Below are 21,102 nucleotides of genomic sequence, written 5' to 3'. Positions count from 1 at the left end.
TTTTTTACGTGTTTCAGATGCATGTTTGCCATTGATTCCGTCCATCAATAAACACATACTGTAATGTTCTTGATGCAGATATGAACAGAGACTCCTGATATTCTCCTGAGCAATTTATTTGAATTATGTTATTCGAATTATGAGCATGATCACAGTAATAGGATTGCAGTATTCTTTTATACATTATCTCCAACTTAATCGCACTTTAAGGACGGATATAAAATGTAGCCAGTGACAGCTCTGAAGGAAAGCTAATAGTAATGATAGTCACTGCTGGACAGGTATTAATATAAGTTATGACAAACAGCCATGTCTCCAGCCTAAATGTTTCCATGTTTGTCACAGAAGTGTTTCAGCATTGGTTCCTCTGGGTAAGGTTTTCAATAAGCTCAATAAACTCACAAAAATGTGCTGAACACCGGATGCTGGACAAACAAAATGCAATTAGTCTCACGTATATATACAATCTGAGGGGGAAAAAAGTGTCCAAGATGCTTCTCAGGATAAATAAATGTTTTTTCACATATCATAAACTTTACGTTATGTTTTTTGGGCATAAATGCCATTTCTTTTATTCTTATTTTTAAGTGTTAAGGTGATCTAGTCAACACAAGTTTCAGCTGATCCCTGAAGAACCTGGACAGCTTCAGGTTTTTGACCGACAGCTTTCACAAGAGACAAATAACTGTTTGGTCACAAGCACATTCTTCTCAATCCGCTGTCACAGGAAGCAACACTGAGCTGGCATCACTCACACTTTAATAAAAATCTGCCAAACGACCCAATCTCTTACTCTACCAATAACAAAGCACTATATTTTATTTCCATCAGATGTCTAAGAAAAGGAGGATCTCGCGTCACATTCTTCCTATGTGTTGCCTACATGAGCCGAAGAGCCCCTGGAGGAATCAACGGATATTTCTGCCCAGGCTTGCATCAGCAGACAGCTCCACACAGCACATAAACCAGCCCTCTGATTCTACATGACATTTCTGAGCTAAAGAAGCCAGATCTAGCTACTTTTTATAGTGTGAAAGAATTACACTTGAATACCAAGAGCTTCTGTGAAATCAGGTGAAGTGAACCGGGCTTCTAAAGGTGCTAATGTTTCATCACTCCTCGTGCCTCTTGCAGTTTGTGCTTTGAGCAACATATTCTTTGCCCTATTTCCAAATCTACTTGTACTGTACAGCATCTGTTATTCTATTAATCAATTATTCTTTTTTATTATTATTATTCCAGCATATAGGCCAGAGCTCTTCATGAAATACCAAGAGTTTTCTGAGAAATTATCAGATCTGGGATAATTACATGTTCATATTAAAAACAAAAGCTATATAAAATAACATTTTTAGTTTTTATTTTATTATTCTGAAGAAGGAAATGCATTTTAAAGATTTGCTGAAAGCTTCTATTTTTGGACACTATCAACCTATATAAATAAATAAAAATCTTAAAATAAAATAAAATCTACAAACTGAACAAATAAAAATGCTTACTCTTACCTTTTCATTTACAAACATGCAACTTTGTGTTGAGCTATGGCCAGAAAAGAGTTGAAACTCATACCCCACAGGCCAGTATGTATCGCTGAGCTCTAGCACAGACGACTGCATGCTGCTGAAGTGCTGACATTTCTGCATTGAGTGCTCTAATAAGACAGCACAGATATTTCATCTTGATCAGAAGGCCAGCACAAATGATTGACGGGTTGAATTTGGCCAACATGCTGCTAGTTTATGAGGCTTGATATAAGATGTCAATTACCCTGGAGTGATATTTAAAGCTGCTGTGATTAAGTTTTTCTACAAAATGTTTTTGTGTAGTCAAGTAGTTAGTCTTCCTCTGCCTGTCTTGAGTATAAGTGACACAATACATCTGAAGGATTAAATACATATTGGGTGTTGCCTCTGTCTTCTTTTGGAGCAAGTGCACAATGTTGAGGCCAATCGTGATATGATTAATGCATATGTATACTATATATCTTCAGTTCTGCATGTATGTAAGACTCTCTTGCTCTCTCTGCTCTCACCAAAGCGACGGCGAGTGGTGCGCCTTTACAGTAGAGTTTACGGTACGTCAAACACAGGTATGCTGCGCATCCATTGAGATGAACTGAAAAATATCACATATCGGTTGACGGAGAGAGAAACTCTGAAGTGCTCAGTCAGAGTATTCGGTGAGTGAACATATATCTGAGCTAAACTTATTATTAGCCTCCAACTCACATACTGGCGAGTAAAATCTGAGAATGTATTAGCCATTGGCTAATATTAGACATCATTTAGTCGCCCAGTATGAAGATTTAGTCGCATATGCGAGTGATTTACTCACAATGTAGAGGGTCGGGTAGTTAAATTCCAAGCTCAGGCCATCTCCAGAAGCTCAAGTAGAGTAATGCTGTGAAAGCCACAGAGCCAATGTTTACACTTTTCAGAGGAATCCATTTATTTGAATGGCTTACTTATATGTCTCCTCTCCACACATTACGCTGGGATAGAAGACAATATTTTAACATCTAAAAAACTGCACACATCCGCCTTAACTATATGGTCCTGTTGAAAATCCTATTTATGCTCAGCATATTCGGCTTCTGTAAAGTAATGCAGTTATTTTGGCTTAAGTAATAGGGCTAAGGTTTTGAGAAGGGCATCATTTTGTTCCTTTTCATGAAGTCTGGGCTCCATATACATGGAGAGCTTCAATGTGGCTTTCAGTGATCTTTCCTTACAAAAGCGAAGAAATGGTGTTGACGAAACCTTGTTAACTGTGGTCCATTAACACAGACCCTTGGGTGGTACACTGGTATTTATGGGAGCACTCTGCCGTCTTGCTAGAACAAATCCAGCTTTAGTTCCCTGACTAATTTCTGCTGCATGGGGAACATATGCACAGTGAGTGAGTCAATGGAACACCCAGTGGTGGGGTGCTTAGACAATGTCCGTACAAGTTACTTACAACAGAGCTACATCTGGTGACACAGAAAAGTAAATTGTCAGAATATCAATGTGCAACGCTACTTGACAGGACCGGATGGTATAAATGATAAAACCCTGTTTCCCTTAATGGGAAGAGACATGTATCAAATCCGTCATTAAGCAGATGCTCGCTTATACAAGGTGACAGTATATTTCTTACACGGACAGAAACCCTAGAGCAACCTAAAGGCTTTTCTTAAGGGCACAATTGGAAAATGGTAACGCATCTCAACGCTATGGAAAGAAAGGCATTAGAAGTCAGAAGGCACTTAAGTTAATTTATGATTTGCTGTCAGTCTGAACCAAAGAAATAAAGGAGAACTATCTGTACCATATTGAATTGCATAGTATAATTTTTTTCCCTATTGCATTGAACCACATTGTGTTGAATCGAATAGAAATCAGATCGCACTGCATTGTTACAGGGGTGAATCCGTCAGCATCACAATGGTAGCTGCTCCACATGTATCTTTAATGTATCATATCATTGGCTATGCATTAAGATTTAAAAAAAACATTTGAAAATGTATCTTTTTCTTCTGTTTTAATATGGACTTGAGAAGAAAAACACTATTTAATGAGAGTCTACTAAAACCAAAAAGCAAAGAATATTTTAATTCTAGTAAAAAAATAAAAAATAAAACCTAAACCCAACCAATAACAATCCCAGTTCTCTGTAGACCAAATTTGATGAGTTGAGATCTAAACATGGTTTAGATGATTCTTTTGATTCCTTTCATAATGGCTTATGCTTTAACAGTGGAGAAAAGAAAGAGCAAACTGAATAAATGGCATAAATTGTTTTAAAAAGCTGCTACACTGGAGAAGGACAGATAATGAAGTGACCTCAATACCCAGGTAACCAAGGACAGCTGAGGTCTCGGGTCATATAGTTCTGCTATTTTTGAGCCTGACTCTTCAATTGGCATTTGACTCTCTTGCTCTGCCTTTTTATGACACATATCTGCAGAATGATTCATAATCAGGCTTGCTGGCAGTTAATTATCATGAAAAGGCTGCTCTGAGATCTAGTAATGATACACAAAGTTCCTATATACTGTAAAGCCCAGTGAACACTATCCAGTTTTTCTTTCTGTCTCCATTGCCTGATTGTATGATCCAACCCCTGGGGAAGAGTCTGTGTAAAAGCAAGACAGACTGTACAACATCAAGGGTCTTTTGTCAGACTGTAAGATAAGCATCAGAGGGCTTGAGTCACGACAGCTTTGACTGGCTGATCAATACCTTGTAAACACGCAAAAGACTTTGAGTTGACGGACAAAAGTCTTTCCATGAAATGTATTAATAATCAGTGAAGCGGTTCGCTAAATATATTCTCAAAATAATTCTAACAAAACATGTCCAGGTAAAGTTTTGGTCAAATGTGAGGTTTTGTCATTTTAATTATCTTTCTTTATTTCAGTTTTGGTTATTTTGCTACATCAAATTATATAATCGTGTATTTTATTTCAAGTCACAAAAAAAAAGTTATTTTTAAATTTTAGTAAAAAAAACCAAAAAAAAACAAACAAACAGATTTTTTAATTTATTTATTAATTTTTGAATTTAAGTGCTTATTTACGGTGGCCGAGATAGCTCAACGCGCTGCAAATAGAAAAAAAACAGTGTATATCATTTTGACAACACGCGTGATGCAAATGCTCACAACACAACCAAAAAAAGAAACACTCTGCAAATAGAAAAAAAACAGTGTTTATCATTTTGACAACACGCGTGATGCAAATGCTCACAACACAACCAAAAAAAGAAACACTCTGCAAATAGAAAAAAAACACCTGCAAATTAAGAAAAAACTTCAACAATTTGACATGAACGCTGCAAATGCTCACAACAATCAAATAAAGCAATACAAAATACACTTCAAATAAAATTCGTTATTTGCTTATGTTGTGAGCATTTGCAGTGCATTTCTATATTTGGTTGTGTTGTGAGCATTTGCAGTGCGCCTGTTATCAAATTAAGTTGTTTAATACATTTGCAGGTGCTTTATTTATTTGCAGTGCGTTTCTTTTTTATTGTGTTGTGAGCATATGCAGTGCATGTGTTGCCAAATTGATGAAGATGTTTTCTTGATTTGCTGGTGCTTTTTCTATTTGCAAGTGTTTTCTGTATTTGCAGGGATTTGAGCTCTCTCGGCCACAGTACTTATTTGTTTAAAAGAGTAGAACAGTGTCACATTATTTATCTATAAACATTTTCATCTCTTTCAGGCAAAACAATGTCATCAATTACAATAAGAATGTCACAACGTGATAGACTGAATGTCAGAATTTCACCTCCGAGAGCAATTTTTTGGCCAGAACTGGGTGCACTGGGCTTCAAACAGTCAGCAGTTTTGAGTTTTGATGTAACTATTTTTCATTTAATCTTATTCTACCTGGTTACATGAGATCACATCCAAAGACACGACACTATTGCACAAATGTTTGAAGAAAATACAATTCTGGTCAAGTATTCAGAACGGCAGAAGACATTTCTGTGACAGGTGGCAGTCTTGCTTCAGGCATGTGGCTGCACAAATGGGAATAATTTAAATGTAAAATGGGGAACTTCCTCCATTGTAGCTCCACTCCGTTTGGAAATCAGAATGACACTGAAGAATAGATTTCAGTGGCAAGCTTAGGATGAGAAGGAGAGAGTGCGAGAGAGGAGGGCACACAGAGAGAGAGAACACACAATAAATCTAGGACAAACGCTGACTGCAGGGTGAAGGTTGGGAGAGAAGGGAAAGAGGCTTGTACGGTCTCCAAAAACGCTGGTACCTATTGTGCGGCAGCAAACAGAGGATCAGTTGTGAGTGGCCTCTCATGCAAAGAAAAAGAAGCAGAAAGAAAGAGAGGGAGAGAGAGGGAGGGAGACTCTGAGCCCAGAGAAAACCATAAAAGCCATCTTAACAAGACTGTACCTTAATCAGTAAAGTCGAGCAGATACCAAAATTAGCCTATTCACATTCTTAAACAGACAGTAAAGCAGATTTATACAGAATTTTCAAGCAGCTCTTTTCCAGTCTATAATTATCATTCACAATAAAAAAATCATTAAAACAAATGACAGAGCCACTGGAAAAGTGGTGAAAGTAAACTAAAAATAAAATACAGAGTACACTGAACCTGGCTATAATGTATAAGAATGTTGAATGAAGTAATTTTTAAAGTAGCATCTCACTAGATGGGAAAATTACATAATTATATAACCTGACAACTTAGAATTCCTGTCATGACATCAGAGAATGTCAAAAATTCAGAGAATGTTAGTTTAGTTTTTTTACCACTGTAAATAAGTTTTATTCTTATTATTATTATTCTTCTTCTTATTATTATTATTATTATAAACGTAAATTAACTTGCCTCACTTACAGGTCGGATCTATTACAGTCACCGTGTATATAAAGGAACTTACGGTTAACTAAAAAACAGGTTTACTGTAGCACTTTTACAGTCGTTTACCATTAATTTGAATGATTCTTTGGTGCATGTTACAGTAATAACTGTAAATCAGTAAACCTGGCTGTTGTAATAGTACCAGTAAATGTACCAGTAAATGAATGCAATGATGATATAGTGAACAAAGCACAAGATGAGGACGCACAAGGTCAGGATGGGCTTGTTATATGCAAACGTTTGCTGTAAATCTGTGGTCAGAGTCCTCCTGCACCACTATTGAAATCTTCAGATTTTCAGCCTTTATTCTCATAAGCATTTCTGACTAATCTTTGAGTGTTTACAGGAACACAGATCCAAATGATTAGTAGCATTTGTTTAAAATGCAAATCCGGCCACCAAAGAATATGAACTACTTTGTAATCATTTCCAAAAGCAAGCAGGCACTCATTTACAGAACTTTAAGTAAACTGATTGATAGACTCCTTATCCTGCTGAGAAGAGAACAGAGGAAGAAGTGGACTCCTTATGTGACAAGAAAAACAATTTCACAAACGACAAAAGATTAGGTTCATGGAGAAGGGCTGTCATTAGCATCTCAATGGAGAGTGCTGTCGACTGCAAATTGCGTTCAAGATTCAGATGATACATTTTCATGAGCAATTAACAGCAGCAAATACAACTGCAATTAGAAAAAGAAAAATAATACATTTAAAGTCACCCATCTGCTCAATGTGGAAGCGCTCTGCACCTGAGAATTTGGCGCAGCTGATAACAGTGCCCTATGTCACATTAGATATGCAACAATAAAGAGTCTGAAGATCTGCAAACATGGATTCTGTGTGGTGTGAATAATGAAGATTGTGTGTGTGTGTATATATATATATATATTTTTTTTTAATTTATACACACACATACACATAGTTTACATACACATAGTTACATACACATAGTTTATTAGGTATACCTGTTCAATTGCTTGGTAACACAAATTGCTAATCAGCCAATCACATGGCAGCAACTCAATGCATTATATATATATATATATATATATATATATATATATATATATATATATATATATATATATATATATATATATATATATATATATATATATATAAGTGTGGTGAGGTGACCCATCCTCTGAATTAGTGCTCTGCATTTATCCCATACAAAGTGCACACACACACACACACACACTGTGAACACACACCCGGAGCAGTGGACAGCCATTTTTTGCTGTGGCACTTGGGGAGCAGTTGGGGTTGTGGTACATACACATCAGCATCCAGCACTGTGACCATTTATAATGTTAGATTTTGTCTGTGCAGAAACACTAACTTTTTCTGATTCTAAGGTCGAGGTGCACCTCATTAAATACTTTGATGACTATGTCGGCTAAATTAAAAATTTTTGCTCCAAAAAATGATGAAACCTCAGTGAAAGGCTTCCTTAAATATTTGAGAATGTGCCTCGGGGTGACCATTGTTACTTAACAAATTAAATTATAGCTCTGCTCTGCAGGTGCACTATGAGAAACGCTCCCATGCTTATCTGATCACAGTTTCTTTTATGACAAAATTATGACCACTGCTGAAAATAACATTTATGCTAGGAAATTATCCTGAACCTGAGGCCATGAAAGGCCTGGGAAAAGAAATGAGTGATAAGACGGTGTATTCATAAATACTATAGTCTTTTTATCCAAGCAATATCTAAAGAGGCAAACAGCAATATCTTGTTAGGCTGTTGTTTTGCACACGGAGGAAGGCTTCAGATCTGTGTGTGTTAATAAGACCAGTCTCATTGTCTATATACACAGGTATTTTTTATGTAATTGTCAAAACTAAGGATGGAGGTTTGGGTGCTACATCAACAAAACAAATAATACAAGTTTACATTTTCAGATTTAAAAGGGTGATCTTGCCCAGATTGGCACCAGAAGTCACACAGAATTATTGTGACATTTTACTAATCACTCTTAAGGTGCAGCAAAATTCCCCAAAATTTGGGCAAGACCATGATGGAAGTCCCACACTAAGCATTCATATGCATACACATAATCATTCATATAAATTCTTATCAAATATAAATGCATTGGAACACACATGCTTAATATGTTTTCATGGAGAGCGCAAACTTTTTCAAATTCATTTTAAGTTTATTGTGTACTAAACCGGTCTACACCCTGCAAATAATCTTTATAAAACACAACCTAAAAATAGAGAGAAGTAAAACAAAGCCCTCGGGCGAGAACTGTCAAGCACAACTTAATCCATGCAGTAATGTTTCCTGAGTCATTAGCCACATCTGAAGTGGCTTGTAGGGAGAAATAACCTCGAGATGTGATTTTTGCTTTGTTCATCACAGGCTCTTTAAACATTTCACAGACCATTATACAAATCTCATTCTGAATCATACTAGAACGATGGTGCTTCAGAGAAATCTTAATATTTGTAGATCTCTTGCCCTTGAAAGGAGCAAAATCAGGAGTATATAAACAAAAGGTAAAATGCCTGTGGGCTGACAATTGGTCTGTTCCAAAACAGTGAGATTTCTGACTACTGCCTACTAAGGCAGTACTGTAATAGAGATGGAACCTGGTAAGTGACAGATTTGGAACGCTCAACATATCCAGCAACTCAGAAGTGCAGGTAACAGACAACGAGAGTCTACAAAAGTTTACAATCCACCTACAGTTTCAGACACAGCAGGGCACTTTTTTGGAATCAACACAAGTGCCTAATAAGCATAATTAAGTTTTCTGAATCTTTGGTTTCAATTATTATTATTATATTTTGTTGTTGTTTTCTTTTTGGTTGTCTGATATAAAGCACACATTTTGTTTGCATGTTGCTTTCTAAAATAAACAAATCTGTAGTAACAGACCAACAACTCTGTAAATTATTTGTATTCTGTAAAACTTTTTCATATTTTGAATTTCATATTAGATTGTGTTGTGTTTTAAGGTAAACCTAACCAATAATGCCCTGCGAGGCCAATGAAACAGCTGCTCAAACACTACACACTCACATGTAAATCCAAGTCATCCCACCACAAGTCTGAAAACACTTCAATTCAGCGTTTGTAATTTAATATTTCCTGTCATTACAAATTTAATTCTTTAGAATTAGCCATCAGCCACTCTATTCTCCAAAATTCAGGATCAGCAGTTCAAATAATCCAAACTAAAGTAATGCAGAAATAAAAATCTGTGTCAAAATCTAGTCATACCATTCAATTCAATGCATTTAGGCAAAGTGAAATGTTTGCCCAACGCATAAAAACAAAAATAAACTTTGCCATAAACTTCTTTTAAGTTAGTCAGAGGTACTTCTTGTTGTGTGTGTATAGGAGAAAAAGAAAAACAGAAAGATAAGTAGGCGTAGTGCGTGTCTGCGTGTTTGTTTGAAATGGAGCACTTTGAGAAGATTCTAGGTTTTGACATCAGTTGGGAACATCAGATATAAAGGGCATGATGCGTGATGTAGTGCGTTTCTGAGTTGTACGCATGTTGCTCGCCCGCTATAGAGTTTGATTTCCCATGGGTTCCAGTGCTTATTTCAGGGATTTGGTGTTCTCATCCCTCATCCTGCAACATGCTTGTCTGGGGTTAATCCGTTTCTACCAGAGGAGGTGTCACAATCTCACTGGTGCCATGTCTTTAGTCAACAATAAAAATGGCTTATAATGCCCGGAAAGCTATTTTTCTGCAAGCTATTCTCCTATCTTCTCCTGAGCTCCCTACTGAGTATAACAACACTGCAGGCTACAAGTTAGTTGATAATAAAAAAAGAAAGAAAGAAAAAAAGACAAAACCTCTGAGCATTCAAGGTGAAGCATGTCATTTCTACATTACTAAAGGCAAAAAAAAAAAAAAAAAACTGATTCGTATTGTTGAATATTCCAAAACGTGTCTTCTATTGTTGGTTTGCTCATTAAACTGGGATAGGAGAAAAAAATATGGACAAACAAGGTCATAAAAAAAAGTTTGTAAAGACAAAATACCCATATTTTTTTCTTATAGAGAATTATATCTTATATAAGAATTATAGAGAACCAATAAATTATGTATAATATACTGTCTTTATTCAAATAATATTGTAGGCCATAGGCCCACTCATGTAGGCTAATCCATAAAAAAGTAACTGTAATCTAACCGTGAGAAAGTGTAATATACTCAAAAATGTATTATGTAAGCCAGATTACATGTACTACACAGCACTGGTTGCTAACATGTTTAACCATGTTTCCAGAAGTCAGTAGAATGGTTTAACACATTACTAAAATGTTACTAGCATTTGAGTGTCATTGCATGGACAGAAACAGGTTTGGAAAAGCAAGAGTGAATTATTCATTTTGTGCTTACTATCTTTGTAAGGTTAATGAAACTGTTGTAATGAACAATCTAGATTGAAAACCTGATGGCCATTCATGAACATGTCAGCGTTTGCCAGGTTTTGCCAGGCAGCACGTCAAAGAAGTGTGGAAACATGAATGTCTGTTGACTGATCTCAGGGCCTAGCAGACTGGCAGTGTTGCCAGGTTTTCCGGCAGAGCTTGGAAGGACAGGAAGAAACATACGGCTGTCAGTGACACTTCAACATATGATGGCTGAAACTGAGAGAAAAAGAAAAAAAAAACTCCCAGCCACAAGGCTAGAATTGCAGTACAAGCCCAATGGATTGGGTGTTTCAAGAGCAAACATGTTCTACAACTTTTTGGGAGGTAAAAAAAAAAAAATAAAAATAACAGCAGGGTCACAGTTTTACATGACCATCACAGAGATGAGAACCATGTTGAGGCACCACTGAGGTCTCCAGGGAAGACCATCACTGCTGTACTTGGAGGCAGCTTCTACTGTCTTCAAAACAAAGAATAAAGTCAGAGACAGAATGGGCACAGACAGGTTTGATCTCTCCATTACTCCTCTAGACACAAAAATACTATACTGTACACTAGATTTAAATCTTTTATCATAATAACTGACACCACTTTGAACACAGTTGATTTTCAGTGACTTCTGCAGGTACAACGGTACTCTGATCAGACCTACAAGAAGTGGATCCCTCTTTCTCTTACTTTAGACTTTGAATGTCGCCATCATCTATCCACAATGGCATGTCACCCACAAGCACGATTATTCTTGGAGGAGTGTGGAACTTCACTGTCAACTTCAAACTGACTCAGGAGGGATATTTCTGATATGATGAGCAGCTTGGAAGAAGTCTGCAAGCTATTTTAGGAGTTCCACATATGTAAAAATGTTGATCTTGAACATTTCCCTCAGACTTTCTTTCCGATGATTTGACAGACATGTCGGTTGTCATGAACGGAAGTATTGTTCTTTTGCCAGTGCTTCTAAACCTGTCAGAGAATTTATATACACCATCCTTCACCTTTTTTACCTAATAAATAAGGCTTACATAAAGAAAAACAGACAAGGAAGGAGCTTATTGCCTTAATATGCAAAGCTAGTGTACGATCGCACGCTGACTGAGTCGTCTTTGTAATCTTTAATTCAGATCTCTGGCAGACAGCTGTGAGGTGTTTCAGGAGTAAAGATGTGGTTTCACTGTTGTGGAAGGATCCGGTAATATTGTGCAACTACATGTCCTGTGAAAAGCTTATACTGTCTTATAAAGCTCTATATAAAACGGCCAGTAAACTTTATTCATTCCTTTTAGTTCTAGTTCCCCCAAGGCCTGAAGGGAATAATGGCCCATTCTCTCAACTCAATCAACCGGTCTAGGCCAAAAAATATATACAGCACGCTTTTGGTTTACACCTAGCAATATAAACACGCTCTTACTTTAAAGGTGACACATCATGGAAGTATTTCCATGCTCCTTTATTCAAAACACAAAACTCCTTCCAAGCTCATCCAGAACACTTAAGAAAACTAAGCAGGCAAAATTAGATCTTGGAAATCAGTATTTTCAGCAACAGTATTATTATAGTATTATAGTATTATTGTGTTTTGTCTAATTGAAATATTTTTATTGATGTTGTTCAGCACATTGGTCAACCAGTGGTTGTGTTTAATAGTGCTATATAAATAAAATTGACATTGACATTGACAACAGCAAAGGTTTTCAAGGGTATTTTATTAGAATTCATGGTAAAAATATTATCGCAAAATCTGTAGAAATTAAAATGAATAAATAACTGAAAACTGATAACTGGACTGAAAACACAGCAGCACTGGCCAAGAAGTCACAGCAGCATCTTTACTTCCTCCGCAAACTGAGGAGAGCCAGAGCCCCACCCCCCATCATGCACACCTTCTACAGAGGCACCATCGAGAGCATCCTGATGAGCTGCATCAATGTGTGGTATGGTGCCTGCAACGAGTCCTGCCGAAAGACTCTGCAACGCATAGTGAGAGCAGCTGAGAAGATCACTGGTGTCTCTCTCCCCTCCCTCCCATCTCACTCGCAAAGCCCTCTGCATCACAGGTGATCCCACACACCCGTCACACAGCTTCTTCAGTAACAAATATCCAGGCCAGGAACAGCAGACTGAAGGACAGCTTCATCCATCGGGCTGTCAGGAAGCTGAACTCCCTCCCGAACTTGCCCTCCGTCCCTCTTCTGCCCCAGGAACCACTGAATTTTCTTTTCTTTTTTTTTTCTTTTTTATATTGAACGTAGCTGTTTACTACTTGGAGAAACTGGTAACATCATGCGCATGCACTCAAACAGCACAGCTAAGCACTGCTGTCTAATCGTGCCTAGAATTCCAGGCCAAGAACGGTTTGCAATCATGCCATGCCAATAGCAGGCTCACATGGAAATACAACTGTAACCGTAACTGACAGTCCTTACAACTTTTCAGCATGATAGTAATAAAGTGGCTATATTCAAGCGCGAATGAAGGACGTTTTGCGGGGGATGCTGGGTGTAAAAAAAATTTACATTTAACAAAAAATTTAAAGGAAAAAGAAAAAAGAGAGAGATTATTCAACACACCAAACGAATATTCAAATAATCTTATATTCTTGTCCAGCCCTAATCAGAACATGCTATTCGATTTTTGTTCCGCTTTGTGTCATTTCCCACCTGCCAACAATGTCGCAGCATACAAAGCGAGGTCCATAAAGGAAGATTTACAGAGTATGATGTGGAAGAATTTGACTGACCTGCACACCTTTGGGATGAATTACCCCATCACCCAACATCAGTGTCTGACCTCAGTGATGCTTGTGACTTAATGGGAGCAAATCCCCACAGCCATTTTCCAACTAGCAGAAAACCCTTATAAAACCAGAAGAGCCAAGGAAAGGAAGACAAACTCACTATCACTATTAATGTTTTGGTTTTGAAAATGAATGTTGAGCAAGCACTTATGTGCTTTTTGGGTATCTGAATATATTTGGCCTACGAAAGCGTAGATTATGCCCCCTTTTAATGGTTTATTACAACTGTTGCATAATATTACACAGTGACACAGTCATTCGGTCAACCCACACACATCCCCCCCTCAGTGTGGCTCTGCACTCACAGTTTGAGGTTACTGTGCTACTGTCACTGTGCAAGCTTGAGGAATTTTAAAAGCAGCCAAGCAGCAGCCCAAGTGCCCAGCAGAAAGACTAATGAGTCACGCTGAGACTACACTGACCCAGTCAGCCCTCGTCGCCATCATCACCTCTCCTGCCACAGGTGTCTTCAATTAGGAAAAGTAATGATGACCCCACATTAGTCCGAGACAGCTGATCTCAATATCTGGACTGCAGACCCGACCAATTTGCTTCTTACTTTGGGTTGTGAAATCCTCATGCCAGACAAAGGCCTACAGCAGTGTAAGGAAAAACAAAAATGAAGCAAAGCTTAATGGCCGAGGGGACATCTAGCTGGCTTGGACACTTGGAGTACGAGCGACTTCTGCAGATTTGTTGCACTTGAGATATGGAGGGAGGGAGAGAGGCAGCGGCGGATATGGAGGAAGAGAGGAAGGGAGGGAGGCACACAGGAACACGTGAGGAGCCAAGAAATGCTGGAGGGCAAAAATCTGGCCATATTTCTTCAGCTTCCACTGCAGTGATCACAGATCATGGTCTCCCATGTGAAGGCAAAATGTCCAGTGGATGCTGACAATGTTTGGACTTTAAAGTGCTATTTACAACCTTGACAACCTGTTTAACATTTAACAGTGTTAGTGTAGTAATTAATGTAAAAAGACTTTTTTTTTTTTTTAAGTACAGGTGTCCAGTATGATCGAGATCTTTTATCACAGGAAAGTATATTTATAGTATATATATATATGTGTGTGTGTGTGTGTGTGTGTGTGTGTGTGTGTGTGTGTGTATACGCAACATACATAAAGTTGTGTAAAAAAGTTGGGTAACCCTATTGAATTTCATGGTTTTCTGTATCAGGGCATAGTAAAATACATATCTGTTCCTTGGCAGGTCTTACATTTTGAAAACTAAACCCTCAGATGAACAACAACTCAATGTAATCATTATTTATTTACCAAATATAATGCCAAAATTAAAAAGCCATGTTTGATAGATTCTGATTGGTCACAAACACACGCTTTACTAACAAGTTCTTCCTCTTTTGGGTTAGTGTTGTGATGTATTTTTGAATAACCCCACTTTTTTTTTACTTCTCCTCTTAAATGTAAAGAACATAAAGCAGCCAACCCACTGATAGCCACGAAAAACATACTGAATCTATCACTGTAAAAATGGTAAAGCTGAATCTGTTTCGACTGGCGCATTTCTACCGTCACAGCCTAAGCCTTTGAAAGTGGTTCCGATAATGACAATTCTACTCAAAAAGGCAAGATGCATTTTCCAAGCTAATCTATTTGTTTCTGTCCTAGCAAATGCTCCTATTCGACTAATTAATAGACTCCTAGAGCTTTTTCAGCCGAACAAAACATGCATCTCACATCTACTTCATGTTCCTGCAGCTACAGACAATTCTCTTATTAATAAGCATTCCTTTTGTCAAGTCACTAATCCTGTGCAGCTGGCAGGCATAAAACGACAGGCAAGAAACAAGAGTAGGAAATACAGGTTACAGTCTCCTGAGTCAGCCCTTTAATCATAGCCGCAGTCTTATTAAAGCAAGAACAGCATGCAGACATCCGTTCCAAAAAACACACGCCAAAACCAAGATGCCGCAAACGTCGGCCATTTGCGAATTTTTCCCTCATTCCTGCTGTCTGGGAGACGTTCCTGCTTGTGGTTCTCAGAGCTATCGTTTTATGATGACTGTATATGATGACAATGAAGGGTGTAAGTGATGAATGGACACAGTAGGTACCAAACTAAAGAGTCTGGAGGATACAAGCAGTGTCTCTTTCCCTGATTGGTTGACAGATGGGTCAGGCGGGTTGCCTGGGGAGAGGCAATTTATCTCGCATGACAAAGGGTCAACTTCAAACTCAAAGAGGATGTTTTAAAGATGGCAAAGTATAGCCATCTCATGCTATTAGGCCTTCCTTCTGAAGAAATAAAAGCACATTTTAAGGGATGTTGCCATGCTGGTGCGGATGTTGATCGCAGATCTTCCTTTTAAAGGGCAATGTGCAGTGAATATAAACAAGTTGCATGCTTTCAGAGGAAAGGCCATTGTGCCTTCAGGGCCGATGTGGGGGGTCTTCTTCAGTCATGCCATAGGCTATCTGTAGGAAGCACCCCTTCACGACACTGTCTTTCAGTGTAGCTAAAAGGAACAACGTTTACAGTTTCGCTGTGGGTGCCACTAATACTATTAATCAACTATTTGATGTGCCGTGCCAAAGATTGTAAGTGCACGTGTAAGCCAGATAATTGAATGACATTTTATTTAACCCAGGAATGCTGAAATGAAATATTCTGCAAAAACGTCCAACTTCAATTTAAAACCTTTCACTTTTTTTTTTTGTAAATGTATGTTCAGGTTCAAACTAGGGCTGCACGATAAATCATACTAGAAGGCAATTCATCTGCGATTATGAATGCGATAGAGCCGTAGTTCACTGACAAGCTACACAATGTGTAGAAAATGGCGCTCCATCAGAAAACACGTGATGGAGATTTCCTAATCACAGAATCGGCCTTACTGACAAGATGAGCATGAAAATCGCACGCAATTTATCATGCAGCCCTAGTTCAAACAGACCTTATCTAGTTGGTAATTAAGCTGGTTGAGTTTACAAATGTCACACAAACCTAAAACCCATTAGGAAATCTCATTAGTTCTAGGTGAACCTGTGCAAATTCTGTCAAGTTTGTCAAGGACTTCATATAAAGCATTAGATAAAAAAGCAGGGCCAATTAATAATAAATGAGCACTTTCCTTGCTTGCCTAAAGGAGTGTTCGAGCTGTGTGGCTTGCCAAAAACTAGCAAAAGGTGAGCGTGTAATGGACAGAGGAGGAAACGGACACAGAAACTACCTAAAAGTTTGTCTAATAAAACAAGTTCAAAGAAAACCTTTCACAGAAAGATTGGCAATTATCTAGTAGAGTTTATACATCTGTGGCCGAAAAGTTCTTTAACATTTATTATTAACTTTGATGGCTGTTAACTTGAAACCTTCGAAATAAGCTCCAGCTGCCAATGTTTTATCTCAAAGCACCTTAAAGAGATAATTCCCAAACATTCCATTGTCATCATTTACACAGTTTCCAAGTGTGTTACTGGAAAGGAGTTTGAAAGAAGATATGGAAGAGTGTTTCAGTCCATACTATGAAGATCAGTGGGGTCTAAAACTTGACAAAACATACTTTTCAAAGACAAGTATTTTATTTTAGATTTTGCAGAATAAAGCAAGTCAAAAGAAATTGGAACAACATTAGAGTTGGAAAATGATGACAGCTGTTTTTATTTTTGCATTAACATCCCCTATGAAGAATGTTCCTGAGTAAACGCAGAATTTACGACAAGACAGAAATTGCTTTTTCTTTGTTCTGCTCAATGTATGATAACATAAAACATTCAAACCTCTTAAGACCATGAAATAGGAGTCAACTAAATCAGAATTCAATTAGAGATGTTGTCCAGAATAATTTCAGGATAGTTTGTCGTAAGGTTGAGGGGAAGCACATGGGTCTAACAATCAAGGCAGTGGTGCTTAAGCAATGCTCTTTTCCAGGCCTAATAAATAAAACAAGAGTACAAAACAAAGTGATTTCTTTCCAGGTGATTTGGTTTCACAAGGAAGCAGCTGTGAAACCAAACCAGGGCTCCTCGCACAGGTACTACACTGAATTAACAAACAAGACATTCCTAGAGAGCTCACGCCACGTCTCAGGTTTGTTGATGTTTTGCTAAGACTTGATCTTTATGCCTGGTTCCTGTCTGTCACTTCTGTAACTGGAAGCGGAGGAGACACACTTGTGCTGGCCCAATTTATTGCTCAACTACATCAGTATCAACTGCAGATGAAGGCTGTCTGGATTACAAAACGGAAATGCACGACTGAGTGGCATTGCTGTCAAAACATGTGCAATTGTATTGGACGGTGCCTGACACATGACATTACGAGCACATCTGACCTTCCATCACTCCTGTGTTATATATATCCAGCGTATGAATCATGAAAGAGTGAAATCTAAACAAGTTGATCGAATTTAAATGAACAATTCCCATGGCATAACTCCTAGCTGAAAATACAAAACATTTCTAGAAACGAAACTTTCTTTCTGGTGTTCATATTTTCCAAGTTTCTGTCAAACACCATGATGGATTACAGTCAAGTCACATTACGAACCCTCAGGACTTTGATGACTCCCAAATGATGTTGCCTTTGTTCTTATGGTTTCATGAAAGGAAAATAAGGGCAGGGATCAGACCTCAAAGGAATATTTCAAAGGCATGTCTCCTCTCTACTGAGGACTGTCAATGTAATAATCTTAGGCACACTATATTGCCATAATAACATTCTGATTCTAAAGCAGCCCATTCATTATTTTTTTGTGTTTCAAATTAGATTCATCCTGATGAGATTAATTGAACAATAAGAGACAGCTGTGATAGCTGAAAAAAATAAATAAATAAAAAGAATAATAAAAAAATAAAATAAAATAATATTAATAATAATAAAGGAGACAGACATAAATGGATTCATATGACTGCAGACTGGCAATCAGATAAGCATCCTAAAATGTTATTTTACCATGTTCATTTGAAACTGCAGAGGACAAACAGAGAGCAAATCTAAAATGAACTTGAACAGGTGCTGATGCCTTGCAAACAAGCAACAGACATTTAGGAAATAATAATCCAAATATAACAAAGGTCCCCCTAAAATAATAATGCAACACTTAACAGCCAGAGAAAGAAAGAAAAAAAAAAAAGAAAAAAAGTCAACTTTAAATAGATCAAAACCAATTAAATCTTTCCATTGCTCATCTAAAAAAAAAAAAAAAAAAAAAAGTTCTGCTGTACTTTCCTGATTTACAGTATATATATATATATATATATATATATATATATATATATATATATATATATATATATACACTGCTAGATAATAGTAATTATTAAGCTATATATATATATATATATATATATATATATATATATATATATATATGTGTGTGTGTGTGTGTGTGTGTGTGTGTGTGTGTGTGTGTGTGTGTGTGATGAATAACGTACGCTATTTAATAACGTCGTTCTTGCTTAAAAATGCAATTCACATTGTTTTATAATTTGGGCATCTTTTAACAGGGTTAGTCTCAAGCCTCAGTCGTGCTCCCACCTTGCGGACAGTTGCTATGCTTGAATTACAAGTGTGTGTTGTGTTCAAAAACACAAAGCATTGCAGGCTATATGAATTCAAAAAAGCGCGTTAGACCCTTCCGTTGCCCCCAAAGCTGGAGACAACGAGAAAACAAGAACTCCAAGCGTTCAAATCGGTTGATTTTCAGCTCTGCGCTTTTGTGTATGCGTGCTGAATTACCAATTAAGACTTATAAAAATCCACTGCAGCCCAACATCCAAACATATAGGCTAAACCCCGCTGCAGTCATTCACAACAGCCAAACGTGATTTCGCAAACAAGTATGGTATGGAGAGAAAAAAATATGTCAAGCGGACTTACCTTCCGAAATTAATATATACAGCAACAGAGTTTCCATCCAAGAGCGTATAACGGACATGGTAGTAGTTTCCACGATTAAATCCCGTTTCTTATGATAAACAACAGCGCTCCTCCAAAATATCTCCCGACCGACGTCTACAGTCCAGCGACGAATTCCCAACGAGAATCTGTTGGATTGTGATGCTGGTGAACTTTATCTAGAGCTGTCACGTCCATTATACCAAACCAGTTAAGAGTTCAATAAAAAAGACCGTGTCAACCAGCGACCGAAGGCGCAATGAAGAGCTTTCGAGAGAGAAAAGTTACAGGTAGCTCTCCGGCTCAGGTGTCTCGATTCCCTATCTCTCAGTAATCCACACGACATGCAAGACAGTCGTTTTCGTCCTTTAGGAGAGTGTAGTTCAAACTGTAATCCCGTGAAAGCGTGAAACGCCAGCAACGGTATCACAACAGCACAATACCAATGTCGTCCACGAGCTTGTTAGTTTGAGAGGTATCAGACACAAACAGCGGACACACGGCTGGTTTGTTTAATTATAGAGCTGGATGGCGATTTACGATTTCCGCTATAGTAACCTTGACATTTGCTCAAAATGTATTTTATGGATGAGATCCGGTTCTTCGATGTAGGTACACGACCTGAAGTTATGCGATGTTATACTATATATTGTCGCCTATTGATGCACGGAAACAAACGTTTAACGTTACTCGTCCGCTCCGATGGGGGAAAAAAGTGATTTCTTCCGAGAGACGAGTTGAAAATCTTCTCAGAAGGAACTGAAGTCCTGGACAAGCTTTCCTGGTACACTGTTAGGCTATATTTACAATTGATATCAATGTATGAAGCGTATCGCACCCATTTTTAAACTCTAGAACAAACGCTGTATCCTTCATAACAATGCAGCGCTCCGGTCTGTAAAACAAGAGTCAGTGGAGGTTCGGCTTCACTGCTGAGCTTCGTCAGAAAAGATTTATTCAAGACCACCCCTCCTTATAGGTCACACAGCCTAACTTTGCGTTTCAACAAACGGTTTGTGAAGTGCGCGTTGCGTTCCGCTGGACTTCCAGTAGAGGGTGAATCCCTGTACCCTCCAAATCTCTTCGGTTCATGGTGGTCACGTGACACCAGTCTTTACGATCAGACCGCTCTGACGTGTCCAAACGACCGTTGTGAACGTGTGCATCTCACTGAAACATGACTGGGTTAAATTTCACCCTAAGATCAAAAGTAAAATAAATAAATAAATAAATAAATTAAAAAAAAAACAGTAAAAATTGAGATGATGATCATCACTTTTTTCCCTGCTGTAAGACGATCGTAATTTTTTTTTTTTTTTTTTTCAGAGGTATTTTGTGATCCCAAGTTTTAAGGGAAACACACGTTTGTTTCTAAATAATTCTAAGCTCATATTCACATATCTATTTATAAAATATTCAACTTCGATCCAAACGGCCAATTATGATGGGTAACAGCATCAAATGGAAAACATCTAGACATTTTACATTAGGCCTACATCAAATCTTTAACATTTTAATTTAAATGGCTGAAATATAAATTATAGAGAGTGAGAGAGAGAGAGAGAGAGAGAGAGCAGACATTTTAATAAAATTAAATTTCAGAAAGATATAAAAATGCATAAACCATAAATAACTCTATATATAGGCTATATAACATTATAGA

General features: G+C 37.7%; 1 protein-coding gene across 1 annotated transcript in view; it reads right to left on the bottom strand.

Annotated features, from left to right (window-relative positions):
• Positions 1 to 20,601, bottom strand: part of LOC127957257 (transmembrane protein 132E) — a 291,668-nt gene extending 271,067 nt beyond the window's left edge. Inside the window, exon 1 of the mRNA XM_052555712.1 lies at positions 19,422 to 20,601. Within this exon, the coding sequence (XP_052411672.1) occupies positions 19,422 to 19,479 (58 nt within the window). The 5' untranslated portion in view covers positions 19,480 to 20,601. The remainder of the gene's footprint in view (positions 1 to 19,421) is intronic.
• Positions 20,602 to 21,102: the final 501 nt, after the last annotated feature.

The sequence above is a fragment of the Carassius gibelio genome, chromosome B5, assembly GCF_023724105.1.
Source record: "Carassius gibelio isolate Cgi1373 ecotype wild population from Czech Republic chromosome B5, carGib1.2-hapl.c, whole genome shotgun sequence".
NCBI lineage: Eukaryota > Metazoa > Chordata > Actinopteri > Cypriniformes > Cyprinidae > Carassius > Carassius gibelio.
Note: the sequence above shows the minus strand (reverse complement) of the source record. Positions and strands in the feature narration are given on the sequence as shown.